A 17,122-nucleotide genomic window follows, 5' to 3' on the forward strand; every position below is an offset into this window, starting at 1 on the left:
CACCTGGATATGTTTATTTGTGAACCATTCCATTGTAGATTTTGCTTTATGTTTTGGATCATTGTCTTGTTGGAAGACAAATCTCTGTCCCAGTCTCAGGTCTTTTGCAGACTCCATCAGGTTTTCTTTCAGAATGGTCCTGTATTTGGCTCCATCCATCTTCCCATCAATTTTAACCATCTTCCCTGTCCCTGCTGAAGAAAAGCAGGCCAAAACCATGATGCTGCTGCCACCACCATGTTTGACAGTGGGGATGGTGTGTTCAGGGTGATGAGCTGTTGCTTTTACGCCAAACATAACGTTTTGCATTGTTGCCAAAAAGTTCAATTTTGGTTTCATCTGACCAGAGCACCTTCTTCCACATGTTTGGTGTGTCTCCCAGGTGGCTTGTGGCAAACTTTAAACAACACTTTTTATGGATATCTTTAAGAAATGGCTTTCTTCTTGCCACTCTTCCATAAAGGCCAGATTTGTGCAGTATACGACTGATTGTTGTCCTATGGACAGAGTCTCCCACCTCAGCTGTAGATCTCTGCAGTTAATCCAGAGTGATCATGGGCCTCTTAGCTGCATCTCTGATCAGTCTTCTCCTTGTATGAGCTGAAAGTTTAGAGGGACGGCCAGGTCTTCGTAGATTTGCAGTGGTCTGATACTCATTCCATCTCAATATTATCGCTTGCACAGTTCTCCTTGGGATGTTTAAAGCTTGGGAAATATTTTTGTATCCAAATCCGGCTTTAAACTTCTCCACAACAGTATCTCGGACCTGCCTGGTGTGTTCCTTGTTCTTTATGATGTTCTCTGCGCTTTAAACGGACCTCTGAGACTATCACAGTGCAGGTGCATTTATACGGAGACTTGATTACACACAGGTGGATTCTATTTATCATCATTAGTCATTTAGGTCAAATTGGATCATTCAGAGATCCTCACTCAACTTCTGGAGAGAGCTTGCTGCACTGAAAGTAAAGGGGCTGAATAATTTTGCACGCCCAATTTTTCAGTTTTTTATTTGTTAAAAAAGTTTGAAATGTCCAATAAATTTCGTTCCACTTCATGATTGTGTCCCACTTGTTGATTCTTCACAAAAAATTACAGTTTTATATCTTTATGTTTGAAGCCTGAAATGTGGCAAAAGGTCGCAAAGTTCAGGGGGGCAAAATACTTTTGCAAGGCACTGTATATGACTCAATTTCATTAGCCTGCCCTCTGGGGGAGGAGTTTGTACCAGAGGTCATGTGACTTTTTTTTTTTTTAAACATTTAAAGATCAGCTACCTGCATTCCAAATCCAGCTCTGAAGAAGATGGTTCACCCTTGAAATGCGTCCACTTTATTTAGAGATTTTCACCCCACAACTGTTTTGAACCAGTAGATCATGCTGAGTGGACTTATACATATTTTTTTTATCACACTTGACTAGTCATCTCATTTGTGAGTATGATGTATATAATGTCTTTTTATAATAAATGGTTGCAAAGGTAATGCGCTACGCTGGTGCGCCCTCTGTATTCTTTTCGTTTCTACAGATTTTTTTGCTGTCTGTGTCCCCGTTAGGGAGATTCACCTGCTCTATTTGTCCTGTTTTTACCTTTTTATCATCAAAAGTGAAAATAAAAGAAAATGCCAAACTTTGGGTTGATACTAGAACTGTAATAGAGGAGAAATCTTCCAATGGGTAAAGCTGGCCATAAAGTATAGACTTTTTTTCTTCAATTTCCTTTAGATTTACCTTCAACTATGTAGTGCAAGGGCCTGTCTGATTGCATACAAATTGAAAGTGTTTCGGTGTGACCTCATATTATATGGTTTTGGTAAATCTAATCGAAAGTTGTAGAAGAAAATTGTATAGTGTATGGCCAGCCTTACACTGGTTCTGGTGATCCTGGTAACACCCTGGGATTCCCTCACTTTGGTAAGATTTTCTCTTGCTTCTTGTTTTGGCTATGGGACAGAAAGTGAAGGCAAATTTCCCCTATGGGAACTAAATGGTGAAAAAAAAACAAAACAGAGAGGGGTTATAACCCTTTTTAAAAAAAAAAATAAATGCCTTTAGTTCTACTTTAAATATTTTATAGGGAATGCAGCCTACCTTTATAAAGACTTTTGTCAGTAGTCTGGGAACCCCTTTTACATGTTAGTTTAGACATTAGGAGTAGTTATTTTCAAAAACAGATCCCTTCCTCTCTCTAGGATACAAAAGCTCATCTTTCAAAGTGTCAGTAATAAGACACTTGTTCAGTGCAACCATCAGCTTCTGTTTGGCTGCTTCTGCTGCTGACTGTACTACACATCAGCTGAGCTTCTAGGTGAGCATCTTCATTAGTATATATATTTCATAGTATGCCGTACAGCCAATATTTGAGGCTGCCATGGAATTGCACGAGGGAAAACGTTTTTGAACGTAAGGCAAAAGCCTTACGTGACAGATTACTTATCTGGGGATACAATAGGAAGATCCTTTAAAAAAGCATACCAAAGAACAAAACTCAACCAGAGAGAACACTTTTTTGCCCCGAAAACCCATAGTGGAACTAATAATAAAATAATTGATACTACAAAATTAATCACCAAATTTAGCTCCCATCAGGAATCTGCCGGGGAGATTTTGTCCCGTAATTGGCATTTCCTGACCGATGACAATACCATTACCAAACACATTCAGGACTGCCCTGAGGTAGTTTTTCGTAGATTCCAAATAGTGAGGGACAGGTTGGTTCATAGTCTAGTCATTATTTACCCCCCAACGACCTAGAGGGAGCGGTAGGAGGGGTAGGCACTTTCCGCTGTGGGGACTGTGACCATTGTCCCTGGGTCAGAGAAGGAAACACCTTTTTACTGCCTATGGGGAGTACTTTTAAATCAAAATAATTTACGAATTGCCAAACAGTAGGTGTGGCCTATATGGCCATGCGTACGTGTGGATCATTCTACATTGGAAAAACTAAAAGGACTCTCGGGCAAAGAATACAGGATCACCTATACTATATTAATGTGGGGCTCCTGTATACGCCAATTGGGAAACATGTGGGATTAAGACATAGTTCTGAGCCCAATGTTATCTCTTCCTTCATCCTTTAAACTATCCCTCAAAACCATGGGGGGGGGGGGGGGGGGCGGGGGATTTTGACAAGCAAATATTAAAACAAGAAGCCAAATGGATTTTTAATTTAATTTAAAGGCAACTTTCCCTCCAGGGTTAAATACAGCTATGTCATTTTAAACCGTTTATATAGTTTTGAATGATCTAGTTGATAACAAATACCTGTCATAAACAGTGAGACGTTTGTAGTAAATATACTTGCACAGATAACCATAATGTTGCCTTTTTCTCTCTGATATTTATGATCTAGTGACGTGGCTCTTTTTGGCTATTGATACACATATACTTTTACGAATTAAATGATCATGTGATGTATAAATGCTGTGCTGTCTCTACTGGCATGGGTGTATCTGGCTGATGGCGGCCGAGTCCCTATTAAGGGTTATCTGGGCGCCAAGCAAGGATGGGGGGAGATGTATTTATCTCCTTACCATCCTTATCTGACTGGAGCTATATTTCTGGTCGGAAGGGGCGCTGTGCGGCTCTTATGGGGCAGCCGGTCTAGGACACCTCCAGCTGCGTCCTGGGACTTGCACATGGGCACCTATCATGGCGTCCACACCGGATATGACCTATGAGCCGGCGCGCAGCTCTGTCATCTTTGACGGGACTGTATTTAGATGGTGAGTGGCAGGACTTGGAGTTAGGTGCGCTGCGGAAGCCTCTCCCGTCCAGCCGCCCCACTAAGCCTACTGAGGTAAGACCGCTGAACTTTGGGTACACTGTACTAATGCTAGCTACTACAGCAGAATATGGGGCTGCTGTGGTCTGTTATCTGGATGGATCCTTGTGAGTGGGGGTATGGCGACCAATGGAGGCCTATGTGTGGGGGTGGGAGACAGGGTTGGCTGATCCTGTGAGTGTGGGCTACGGGAGTCCAGGGTGATTGTGTAGATTGGAGACGTTTTCATGAGATTGTGAGTGCGTGTTGCGAGTTAACAGCTGAGGGAGAATATCTTGTGGTGTTACATGTAAGTGTTGATCAACTGTGATATGGAACTGCGCAGTTTTGGTTGAAGAGTGTATGTAGCTGTTGGATGCTGGGTAGTGGGGGGGGGGGGGGGTGTTTGACACTACCATATATATGTTAGAGTACATTGTTGGGGGGAGGCGTTTTGTCATTGCTGTGAGGATGTGACGTGAGTGGATGTGGTTAGTCTTGTTTACATGGTTAGAGAGTAAGGAAACTGGATCATTATCCAGCCCATACCCTTGATTGTAAATTATTTATTTCAGTGGTCGGGGTAAATGTCCATTAGACTAAGTATAGTCCTATACTCCACAGACCTGACTCCAGTGTCCACTTGTTGTCAGCTGGTTACCATCGGGCCATGATTACGCCGTGCCATTAAGAGACAGTATAAACATAATATGACTTCTTTGGTGAGCATAAAGTCATGACCACATATCTGTGATGTATGCATTTAAAATAGAAGATGTATAATGTATATTCTATTTTTGAAATCCTTAAAATTGTAGATGAAAAATCAGATTCCCTGAAGAAGCAGTGCTCTGCGAAACATGTTGGACCACATTTACACACCATATTATGTCTATATTGGGCTGTACTGTCTCAGTTGAACCAAATATTTTATTGTATTGATGGTGTTTAATGAATTGAAATATGAATAAAATTTGTATATTTTAACCATGGTTGTATTTTGCTTACCTCATTGACGGTAACACTTCCTCAAAAGTCCCCTGCCTGTCAGATCTATTTTTATATTCGGTACATGTTTTCCGGTTCACTTTTATTAAGGGTTATGTGCAGCGCAGGAATGGGAATTAGCTAGCAAAAAGGCCTAGGAAGAACACTGCCATGTGTAATTTCTCAATAACATTCTCAGGGTCTTTTTATCAATGTGTATACCCAAGATTTACACATACAGTGGGTACGGAAAGTATTCAGACCCCCTTAAATTTTTCACTCTTTGTTATATTGCAGCCATTTGCTAAAATCATTTAAGTTCATTCTTCTTCCTCATGAATGTACACATAGCACCCCATACTGACAGAAAAACACAGAATTGTTGACGTTGTTGCAGATTTATTAAAAAAGAAAAACTGAAATATCACATGGTCCTAAGTATTCAGACCCTTTGCTCAGTATTTAGTAGAAGCCCCCTTTTGATCTAATACAGCCAGGAGTCTTTTTGGGAAAGATGCAACAAGTCTTTCACACCTGGATTTGGGGATCCTCTGCCATTCCTCCTTGCAGATCCTCTCCAGTTCTGTCAGGTTGGATGGTAAACGTTGGTGGACAGCCATTTTTAGGTCTCTCCAGAGATGCTCAATTGGGTTTAAGTCAGGGCTCTGGCTGGGCCATTCAAGAACAGTCACGGAGTTGTTGTGAAGCCACTCCTTCGTTATTTTAGCTGTGTGCTTAGGGTCATTGTCTTGTTGGAAGGTAAACCTTCGGCCCAGTCTGAGGTCCAGAGCACTCTGGAGAAGGTTTTTGTCCAGGATATCCCTGTACTTGGCCGCATTCATCTTTCCCTCGATTGCAACCAGTCGTCCTGTCCCTGCAGCTAAAAAACACCCCCACAGCATGATGCTGCCACCACTATGCTTCACTGTTGGGACTGTATTGGACAGGTGATGAGCAGTGCCTGGTTTTCTCCACACATACCGCTTAGAATTAAGGCCAAAAAGTTCTTCTATTTTGGTCTCATCAGACCAGAGTATCTTATTTCTCACCATCTTGGAGTCCTTCAGGTGTTTTTTAGCAAACTCCATGCAGGCTTTCATGTGTCTTACACTGAGGAGAGGCTTCCGTCGGGCCACTCTGCCATAAAGCCCCGACTGGTGGAGGGCTGCAGTGATGGTTGACTTTCTACAACTTTCTCCCATCTCCTGACTGCATCTCTGGAGCTCAGCCACAGTGATCTTTGGGTTCTTCTTTACCTCTCTCACCAAGGCTCTTCTCCCCTGATAGCTCAGTTTGGCCAGACGGCCAGCTCTAGGAAGGGTTCTGGTCGTCCCAAACATCTTCCATTTGAGGATTATGGAGGCCACTGTGCTCTTAGGAACCTTAAGTGCAGCAGAAATCTTTTTGTAACCTTGGCCAGATCTGTGCCTTGCCACAATTCTGTCTCCGAGCTCTTCAGGCAGTTCCTTTGACCTCATGATTCTCATTTGCTCTGACATGCATTGTGATCTGGAAGGTCTTGTATAGACAGGTGTGTGGCCTTCCTAATCAAGTCCAATCAGTATAATCAAACACAGCTGGACTCAAATGAAGGTGTAGAACCATCTCAAGGATGATCAGAAGAAATGGAAAGCACCTGAGTTAAATATGAGTGTCACAGCAAAGGGTCTGAATACTTAGGACCATGTGATATTTCAGTTTTTCTTTTTTAATAAATCTGCAACAATGTCAACAATTCTGTGTTTTTCTGTCAGTATGGGGTGCTATGTGTACATTCATGAGGAAGAAGAATGAACTAAAATGATTTTAGCAAATGGCTGCAATATAACAAAGAGTGAAAAATTTAAGGGGGTCTGAATACTTTCCGTACCCACTGTATTTTTAGTTTGAATATTATGTAAATGTATAAATCTTGGGTAAAAAGACTGAAATACTGTTGAGCTCAGATCACTATCTGTGAATCCTAAAATTTCACAACTGAAACGACCCGTGACTCTTAGATCCGGTGTTAATTGAAATAGAAACAGATCATATTTTAAGTTTTTATATTTTGGATTATATAAATTGTAACAATTATTCCTTTGTTTCAGTTCTTCTCCTGGTTCGCACAGCTTCAGACGCACATGGATCAGGATGAAGGCGCAAAGTACAGGTACAGTTATTGTGTTTTACCACTGACTGTCATGAAAATGGTGTATTGGATATCTTTTATTAAAATTCTTCCGATTTAACCACAGCCAGGCAGATTTCTCTTTTTATTTATTTTTAAGTGCAGGTTTGTGTTTTTATTCGCTTTAATGGCACATAATGGACCTTTCTTTCCCAATCAAATTTAGGGCCAGTGGTGATGGATTTTTGTTTTAACCACTTCCTGCCCAGCCTATTGTCAGATGACGGTTGGGCTGGACATTCGTCGTTCCGGGTGGACGTCCTATGACAGAACACTCCATGCGCATGCTCCACAAGCTGTGCTCTGGTGCAATCTGTCACCAGCTGTGTCCCCCGGTTGTTATGAGATATTGCATTTTACAGATTGTCGTTGCTCCTCCTATTTACCTAAGCATCCAGATTGCATAACTTTAGCTGCCTAGGTTAAGCTTTGTACTTTATGTGACATATACAGCACAGATGACCTGTGGGGAAATGACTTGCTTTTATTGCTCAATGTTTTTATTTTTTTTATTTTTACCACTAGCCGACCACCCCACGCAGATTAGACACAGCGGGAGGAGCGGGCGCAATCGCCGCCGGTCTCCCGCGATCTATAGGGAAACTGACAGGAGAGCCATCTGCCTATGTAAACAAGGCAGGCGGCTCTCCTGTCAAACAGGCACAATGATATTGTGTGTCTCAGCGAAGCTGAAACACCGATCTCTGTGTGCTTGTCACAGAGCCTCCCCCCCCCCCCCACATTGTGAACACACTTAACCCCTTGATCGCCCCCAGTATTGACTCCTTCCCTGGCAGTGTCATTTATACAGTAACAGTGCATAATATTTAGCACTGATCACTGTGCTGGTGTTACTGGTCTCCAAAATGTGTCACTTAGTGTCAGATTTGTCTGCAGCAATGTCGCAGTCTCACAAAAAATCGCTGATCGCCACCATTGCTAATAAAAAAAATAAAAAGTCCAATCTATCCCATAGTTTGTAAACGCTATAACTTTTGCGCAAACCAATTATACGCTTTTTGAGATTTATTTTTTTTACCAAAAAATATGCAGCAGAATACAAATTGACCTAAACTGATAAAACAATTTTGATTTTTCTTTAAATATTTTTTATTGGGAATGTTTGTAAAAAGTATTGTTTTCTTTTTTCTTCAAAATTGTCGCTCTTTTTTTTTTTTTTTCTTGTATATAGCCCAAAATCTAAAAACCGCAGAGGTGATCAAATACCACCAAAATAAAGCTTTATTTGTGGTGAAAAAAAGGGCATCAATTTTATTTGGGTACAGCGTCGCACAACCACGCAATTGTTAAAGCAATGCAGTGCCGAATTGCAAAAAATGGCCTGGTCATTAAGGGGGTAAAAGCTTCCGGGGCTGAAGTGGTTAAAGGACCTCAAATTGACCACATTTGTGAGTGATAAGTAAACTTATTAAAGACCCTATATTTCCTTGATGATGATTTTTTATTTTTTTTTCTCTAGAGAGATGAGAGATTACCTTTCTGGATTCCAGGACCAATGCGATTCGATATTGAATGATGTAAATCTTGCTCTGCAGCATTTGGAGTCCCTTCAGAAACAATACTTGTTTGTGTCCACAAAAACAGGAACATTACATGAAGCCTGTGAACAACTCCTTAAAGAACAGGTAATGTACACAGAGTGAAATACATTTAAAGGGGAACTAAAAACAAAACTGCAGACAGATGGGACCTTTATTGCAGAAGATTGCCCACTGACTGTAGAGTGCACATTGAGCTGGGCATGCTTGGCTCCGTTTGCATTCTGCCACACTGATGGGATGACTTTGCTGCTGTGCATGAGGAGTGATGGACTTCAGGGGCTTTTAGAGGAATGCAGGTGAGACATTCGGGGTCTATAAGAGAATATAATATTACAAATATTATATTGCATTGGGGACTTTTTGTCTCCCTATGTGATTTTAAAAAAAGTTTTAACAAAAGCACACCAAGTAAGTGGTTTTGCCTCGAACCTCCTCTTCTGGGTTCCCCTGCCGGTGCTATCGGCTCCTATTCCATTCTGAGCGCTCCCGTAGTAAGCCATTTGCTCAGAGACATTTGTGCAGGCTTGATCCTGAGCTGGGCTGTGTGCATCTATTGACCCTCTCCCCCCTATCCCTCTTCACAGTACAGTATTTGAGTAGCAGCAGTGGGAGCCATTGGCATTGTTTCTGAGTCCTGTGCAGAGAGAGAGCAGCGCTGGATCGCGATCGGGGTCAAATAAGTATTTAGAGGGGGCTGGGGAGGAGCTGATTATGGAAGGTTTTTTTTTACCTTCATGCAGAGAATGTGTTAAGGTAAAAAAACTTAAGCCTTTACAACCAGTCCAATGTATTTCTTACTGAAATTCTGTGCTTGATGAACAGTTGCTCAAATATTGTATAACATAAAAAGTTGAAACTATGACTATTTTTTTCTCCTGTAATTCAGAAAATATTTAGTGTCTTGCCGACCACCTGCCGTAGTATACTGCGGCAGGGCGGTTCAGCTGCGCAAAATCACATAGTACTGCCTGATTTTGTGCACAAGGTGTCGGCGGTGTGCCACCAATGGAAGAGGTGTTTTTCCCACTGACCGCCAATAAATTGTAGTAGTGGTCACCTGAGACCTAAAATTATTTCAAAGGTTTCTCTGGGATAAAAAGGTTGAGAAAGGATGTCCTAAACTGTCAAATGTATTTATATTCCAAAAATGAACTACAGTAGCAATACTTATTTGTAGGCTCGGTTAAAATCTGTGCAAATTGGATGCAGTGCGTTTTTTAAAAAAGAGTCCTGTGCATTTTTGGAGCACTGCGGTGTGGTTCATATGCGAATTCCAGTCTCATTGCCTTCTACAGGAACGCTTCTGAATTGCACATTTTCAGTTTTGAACACAAATTGAGAAAAAAACAGCATGGAGGTCCCCACCAATCCATACCAGGCTTTTTGGGTCTGGTATGGATTTTGAGGGGAACCCCCCACCCCAAAATTAAATGGCAGTACCCCTTCGCATTCAAAAAAAAAAAGTACTCAGACAATTTTTGACAAGTTCTCTATCGAAAAATAAAAATTAAAAAAACACAAACCAAAAAAGGCTGTGTCCCCCAAAGTAAATTCAGAGTCAATCACGATCAACACCAAAAAAAGAGCTCTGTATCCAACGCTGCCATCTGACAGGCATCCGGCAACATCACCGGATGGCCTTGCCCCCTTGTGATGTCATCGACCACTGTATGCTGGGTCAGTGATGGCACGAGGGAACAGGGTCGTTTGGTGCCCCTGTCCCTTAGGTATTTAAGAACTGACAGATGGCGGAGCTAGCGACGGGTACAGAGCTTGTGTTTTTTTTTTTTGGGGCAGCGGCGGTGTTCAGCGTGATTGATGCTGGATTTACTTCAGAGGGGACATTGTGTTTTTTTTTTTTTTTTTTTTTTAAATAGAGTACATCATATTTTGGAACTTTAAAGCGGTTGTAAACCCAAAGTTCAAAAAAAAAAAAAAAACCTGCAAGACAAAGGCATAATGAGCTAGTGTGCATCGCATACTAGCTCATTATGTATTGCTTACCTTAGAGCGAAGCCCCGACACGGACCCCCGGACATCGCTGCGGGCGCTGCCATGATCCCTCGCCGTCTCTTCCGGGTTCGGCGGCTCCGGCGCGGTGATTGGCTGGAAGAGACGGCTCCGGCGCGATGATTGGCCGGAGCCGCGATGACGTCACTCCCGCGCATGCGCGCAGGAGTGATTTTCCGGCAAGCTCCCGGCAAATAGATTGAAGGTCCCCCCGGACCTTCAGAGCGTATGCGCCGCTCGCGCGAGCGGCTGCATGCACTGTAAATATCTCCTAAACCGTGCCGGTTTAGGAGATATTATTTGTACCTACAGGTAAGCCTTATTATAGGCTTACCTGTAGGTAAAAGTGTAAAAAAGCACTATACTACCGCTTTAAATGGACAATTTTTGTTGTTAACACTTTTTTTTGGGCACATGATAATTAATTTAACCTTTTTGGATTAGGTTTATCACTATTGAATTAGTGCATCACACATTTTGGAACTGGTGTATGGAGAATTTTTGTTTTTCATTTGTTTTATTGGGATACAATTTGACACGTTTTTTAGTAACATTGTTTCACCTTATCATTTCAACTTTTATGTTTAGGTAGAGCTAGCAGACAGTGCAGTCCTTATATTTTTTTTTCTACAATGTACCCCTACTCATTCACGTGGCGGGCAGGATCTGGGGGCCCCCTTGTTAACAGGGGCTTCCAGATTCCATTAAGCCTCCTTCCCACAGACCCCCACAACCAGGGTTGTGGGGGAGGAGGCCCTTGTCCCCACCAACATGGGGAACAAGGTGCTCTGGGGGGGGGGGCGCTCGCTTGTCCCCCTTTTCCTGGCCTGCCAAGCTGCTTGCTTTGATATGGGTGTGGTATAGATATGGGGGGGACCCCAAGCCATTTTTTTTTATTTTGGCGTGGGGGTTCGCCTCAAAATCCATACCAGACCCAAAGCGCCTGGTATAGATTGTGTGTGTGTGGAGGGGAATGGGCCCAGTGGTGGGCCCACGCTGTTTTTTTTTTTTTTGCCAGCAATTCTTTGATTTGCATTCACCTGTCAGCAGGGAACTCGCTGACAGCTGATGAGTCATGGGTTGTTAAGGAAGTGGCAGCCGCTCCTTAACAGCAAGCTATCGTTATGTACGCCGCTGTACAGCTACTTTCACAGTGAAACAGACCTAAAATTCGCACCGCACATGTGTGAACCCGTCCTTCTAGTTTGTGTGACATGTTTGTAAACAAAGTGTGCTGTAAGCTATTTTTCTGTTCATTAAGGCCCCTTTTACACTAGTGCGACTTTTCCCGCGATTTTGGACCGCAAAATCGCATGACAAGTCGCTTTCCATTATTTTCAATGAGCCCCATTCATATCAGTGCATTTTTGAAGTCGCACCGACTTCAAAGTAGTGCCTGCACTACTTTGGCAGGATTTTTATGCGTTTTGAGTTATATAGCCTTGAGCCATTGCTCAAAATCGTGTCAAAATCACGGCGAAGTCTGGTCAAAATCGTGTCGCATAAGTGTGAAAGGGGCCTAAGTGCCGGTTCACACTATTGCGATGCGGGAACACTGTGAATATACAGCTTGTTCCCGCATCGCATCCGCAGCACAGGCAGTTCACACTGCAATATGCGATACGCTGGGGGTGTCAATTCAAAGTTAACGACTCCCCCAGATCATATCGCAGTGCGATCTGAGAGTTCGCACAGGAATCGGATCGCACTAGTGTGAACCACCATGTGATCTGATTCTGCTGCGGACCAAAAAAAGGGTCCTGTGCGTGTTCAGTGCGATTGTGGTGTGAATTCAGCCATACAAACTGTATGGCTGAACTCGCACTGCACAGACATTGCATGTGATTTTAGGAGCAGTGCGCTCCGAATCCTATGCGATTTCTGTGCTCCTTTCATACTAGCAGACTGATCGGATCCGTCTATCAGTCTTTCAGGGGGACCTGATTGAACCTTTCAGTCTCCTCTATGAAGCGCTTTATAGAGGAGACTGAAGGGTTCAATTGGGTTCCCCTTAAAGACTGACAGACGGATCCGATCAGTCTGCTGTTAATGGACATGTGTCCATTTACACCCACTGACATCTGATCCTAGCCACTAAAAACAGACGGATGGGGATCTGTTCCACATTTGTCTGACAGATCTGATGGCAATTGGGTGAAAGCGAACAGGTGATTCTTTGACCGCCCGAAGCGGAGAGTGGGCTGTATCTGTGACTGTTCTACATAAGCAGAGTGGACACAGACCAGCCATCAGATCACTCAGTGGGGATCAGCGGACAGATTCCTCGCTGAGCAGGTGGCCCCCAACAGAGCTGGCCATAAGTGGAAGGAACCTTCTTTTTAAAGATGAACCCTATCCCAAAACATTTTTGGAATTTTAGATGGCATGGGTAAGGGGTAGAACCTTTATCAAGTTTGTATGTCTCCCATGTCTGTGTCTCCTTTTAGAAAAAACTACTTCTACTGTCTGGCATCGTATGCAAGACAGGAGATGAGGATTGTAAAATGTAAAGCCACGTACACACGCACCGATTGTCTGCCGTAAATGTTCGGCCAACGTCCGATCGGCCGATTGTCGGCTTGTTAGTATGATGCTTCCGACAACCGACTGCGACTTTTCGGCCGAACAAAATCTGGTGTGCAGGCTATAAAATGTTTGTAGGCCAACAAAGAACGGCCGATTGTTCCTCAGTCAGTACAGAATTCGGCCGACAAAAATCAGATGAGCAAGACTGGGCATGCTCAGAGAAGAAAAAACACACGGAAATTTAACCATCACATGACATCACTTCTGAAGTTGGTTGTTGTTGGCCGACAAAATTCGTGTGCAGTCTTGAGCACTTTTCAACCAACAAAACAGCACCGGACAAAAGACGGCCGAACGGTCGGCCGACAATCGGTGCGTGTGTACGAGGCTTAAGTCAGAAAAGTAAAGGGGAAATCTTCCTATGGGTTCTTCTGACAGCTGTTATGTCACTTTGCAGACCTATCCTCTAACTTCCTGTCATGTTTCTGTGGCAAGAAGTGACGTAAAACCCAGAAAAGTTCTGAAGCTTTACTATTCTATCCAGAATTGGGTAAAAGATATTGCCTGTAATTCCATTAGGAGCGATTCCGTAGGTACATTCAGTCAGCCCACCTTTTGGCAGTTCTGATGCTGGCGTGGCGATTTTGTCTCCAACAGCAGAATTGTCTGTCTGACATCACTGACCTCAGCCTAACAGACATAATTAGTGAAGTGTTTTTCTTACTTGGATAAGACATAATCATTGACCATGACTTATTTCTTTTTTTTCCCCAGTCTGAGCTTGTGAACCTTGCTGAAAGTATTCAACAGAAACTTTCCTATTTTAATGAGTTAGAAAATATAAGTTCAGTAAGTATGTTTTTTTGTTTGCTATTACTATTGTTCATTTTCCATAAAAAAATCTTGGCTCTCTCCGTTTGTAAAAAAAAAAAAAATAATAAAATGTGTTTTCTTTTTTAAGGTATTGTATAATGTTTACATAAATAGTTTTTTTTGTTATGTTCAGTACTAAAATCATACTTTAGGCTCCGTTCACATGTCAGCGTATGGACCGCGGGCAGAACCGCCGCGGTTCCTCCCGCGATCCGGAGATTATTGCAAATCGCGGGACGCCTGTGCGTTGCCCGTTGATTTGCAATAGCCCCCAAACGCGATGTTACCGCGATTCGGCAGGCGGAAATCGCGGTAACATCGCTCAGCGTTTGGGGGGCTATTGCAAATCAACGGGCAACGCACAGGCGTCCCGCGATTTGCAATAATCTCCGGATCGCGGGAGGAACCGCGGCAGTTCTGCCCGCGATCCATACACTGACATGTGAACGGAGCCTTAGAAAAAATCTTTCAGCAGGAAAATATTTTAAAAAAATACATAATTTAGTGTTTATATGTATCAGTTAGGCCCCTTTCACACCTGTCCGTTCCGTTTTCTGCTCAGCGAGGGATCGATCCGCCGATCCCCACTGAGCAGGCAGATAACAGCTCAGTCTCTGCTCTGTGTGCGAGGCGGAGGTGTCAGATCCCCGCTGTCCTCTATGGGGAGATCGGATGAGAACGGACCGCCTTTCTGTTCTCATCCGATCCTCCAGACGGATGGAAAATAGGGTTTCCATCCGTCCGGATTTGACGGATTGGATGTCAGAGGACATGTCTCCGCTGACATCCCCTGGCCCATAGAGATGCATGGGGCATCCGTTCAGATCCGCCTGAAAAACTGATAGGCGAATCTGAATGGTCCGCCTGTGTGAAAGGGGCTTTACAGCTAGCATGTGGCTCCAAACTAAAACACATACTTTCTATGCAATTTTCTAAAACATAGACTGATGTTATAGAAGTCCATATATACAACTGAATTCCACATAGAAAATGTACACCTCCTCCCTCTCTCCCAGCTGAGGGAGAACTGTCAGTCCTACATGGTAATAAACAGGTTGCCAACAAGCTTGCAAACATGGTCACATTTTCATATGCTCATATTCTGTCCCCATATGCTCTGCGATCTGCATATCACAGATGTACTCTGTATTACATTTTACTTTAAGGGCCCTTTCACACAGGTGTTGAAAATAAGGCAGTTGGGTCGCGTTTTTAACCCTTTCTATACGCCTATTAATGCTGCACAAAATTGTTAAAATAGGGAGCAGATGGAGGTGTTCACACTGCAGCGTTAGTGTTGCCTCACAATGCAGTGAGGCAAAAAGAACACTGCCTGCATAGTTTGGCAAGCATTGGCGCTGTGCAACTGCCTCCATTTACTTTTATTAAAAAGCCCAACGTAAACGTACTTTGTGTGCTCATGGCGCTTGGAGTGCGTTTTTAAGGTGTAGTTGCAGAGTGTCAAAAGTGATCATTTCCGATGTGTTTTTTTTTTTTTTTGCACAAAGCGAACATCTCCCAGGGTATTCACAACGTGAATGCATGTACAACACATCCAAAACACTCATCAATGTTGTGTTGATATGCTTTAAGGCTGCTTTAAAATTCAGTGCCTGTCTGAAAGAGCCCTAGAAAAATAAAAAGCACTATAAACATGGTTTTAAAGGAATTTTGAACTTTCAAAAGCTATGTTAAAGCTGGTAATAAACGTTTATTAACTGAAGTTTATAGGGCATGCAGTATTCTGTAGTCGTGGAATAATCAATCGGTGACAACAGAGACCCCACCTTAGCCCCTGTTCAGACTGGTACGGCTTTGAAATCACGCTACTTAAGAGCGATTTCAAAGCCGCACGTTAGTGCGATTTGCCTGGCCGATTTCATTACGGCTTGCAATTTCATAAAACAGAAGTCAATGCAAGTCGCAATGAAATAGGCAAAAAGTAGTTAAGGAACTTTTTGCAAAGTTGCTGCGACATGATTCATGGCAATTTGAACGGTACTTTTGCCATCAATAGTGTGCGACTCATCGTAAGATTTGGAACTTTCAAATCGCATGACAAATCGCACCGATGTGAGTGGGGGCATAAAGCGATATTTTAGTTGAAGTTAGTCTAGTGGGCAGGTATAGGAAGAGTCCCCTCCCTCACTACAAGCTTTTTTCCTGTCCTACGTTAGAGGTGCGCTTCTTCCTCTTCCCCGTTAGTGTTCATGCTACGTCTAGTGTGTCTTCCAAAATATAGAACACAATTAGGGCTCTTTCACACGGGCGGTCCGATCAGATCCGCCTGTCAGTTTTTTAGGCGGATCTGATCGGATCCTCCATGCAGCTCTATGGGGCAGCGGGTGTCAGCGGAGGTCACCTCCGCTGACACCCGCTGCCATCCGCATCCGATCCTGTGCTGAAATCTGGACGGATGGAAACCCTATTTTTCCATCCGTTCAGTAATCGGAGCGGATCTGATGAGAGCGGACAAGCGGTCCGCTCTCCTCCGATCCCCCATAGAGGGCAGCGGGTGCTGAGACACCTCCCTCTCCGCTCTGCAAGCGGAGACGGAGCTGTCATCCGCCCGGCTCAGCGGGGATCGCGGATCGATCCCCGCTGAGCAACACGGATCCGCCTGCGGAGGCGGACCGTGTGAAAGAGCCCTTAAATTAAAATCCAGCAGGAAGAATGGGTTCCTTTTTGTAAGTGCCATGGTAAGTGTGCAGAGCTGGGAGCTATTATGCAGTGATTGGATATTGGAGCCTCTCATGGACTCCCCAAACTCCAGGTGATGTAACGGTCTAGCAAACAATACAAAATGCTGCTATCCCTATATAACCATCCAACTGTTGGGAGACTACAAGCCCCAGCCTGCACAAACTGGGCAGATAATATTGATGCTTGAATCATTTGTAGGTTTATGTCTTCCAGCTCACAACTGTATTAGAAATAATCCTTGTGTAACTTATTGTGTTTTATTTTCACATAGAAATTAAATTCCCCGACATTATCTGTGAATAGTGAAGGATTTATACCCATGTTATCAAAGTTAGATGACTGCATATCTTATATTTCCGCTCACGTAAGTTTTTAGTTTGTTACATTAATACATGTTGCATGAATGGGTTTTCTTCTTTCTGTTTTTGCATGTTCCAACCTTTTGTCCAGTTCAAAAAAACTAGAGAAAATGTTTCTTTGTGTTTCCTAGAAAATTCAGTTTTTCTAGTTTCATGACTATTTTAATCT

The 17,122-nt window shown here is 43.2% G+C and overlaps 1 protein-coding gene across 2 annotated transcripts in view; it reads left to right on the forward strand.

Annotated features, from left to right (window-relative positions):
* Window positions 1-17,122, forward strand: part of COG3 (component of oligomeric golgi complex 3) — a 184,460-nt gene that overhangs the window by 10,431 nt on the left and 156,907 nt on the right. For both annotated transcript variants that reach the window (XM_082246865.1, XM_082246866.1), the window contains exons 3-6: window positions 6,841-6,902; window positions 8,401-8,566; window positions 13,793-13,867; window positions 16,866-16,958. In XM_082246865.1, coding sequence (XP_082102991.1) covers window positions 6,841-6,902; window positions 8,401-8,566; window positions 13,793-13,867; window positions 16,866-16,958 — 396 coding nt within the window. The remainder of the gene's footprint in view (window positions 1-6,840; window positions 6,903-8,400; window positions 8,567-13,792; window positions 13,868-16,865; window positions 16,959-17,122) is intronic.

Source organism: Pelophylax lessonae (genome assembly GCF_965119305.1).
Source record: "Pelophylax lessonae genome assembly, chromosome: 2".
NCBI lineage: Eukaryota > Metazoa > Chordata > Amphibia > Anura > Ranidae > Pelophylax > Pelophylax lessonae.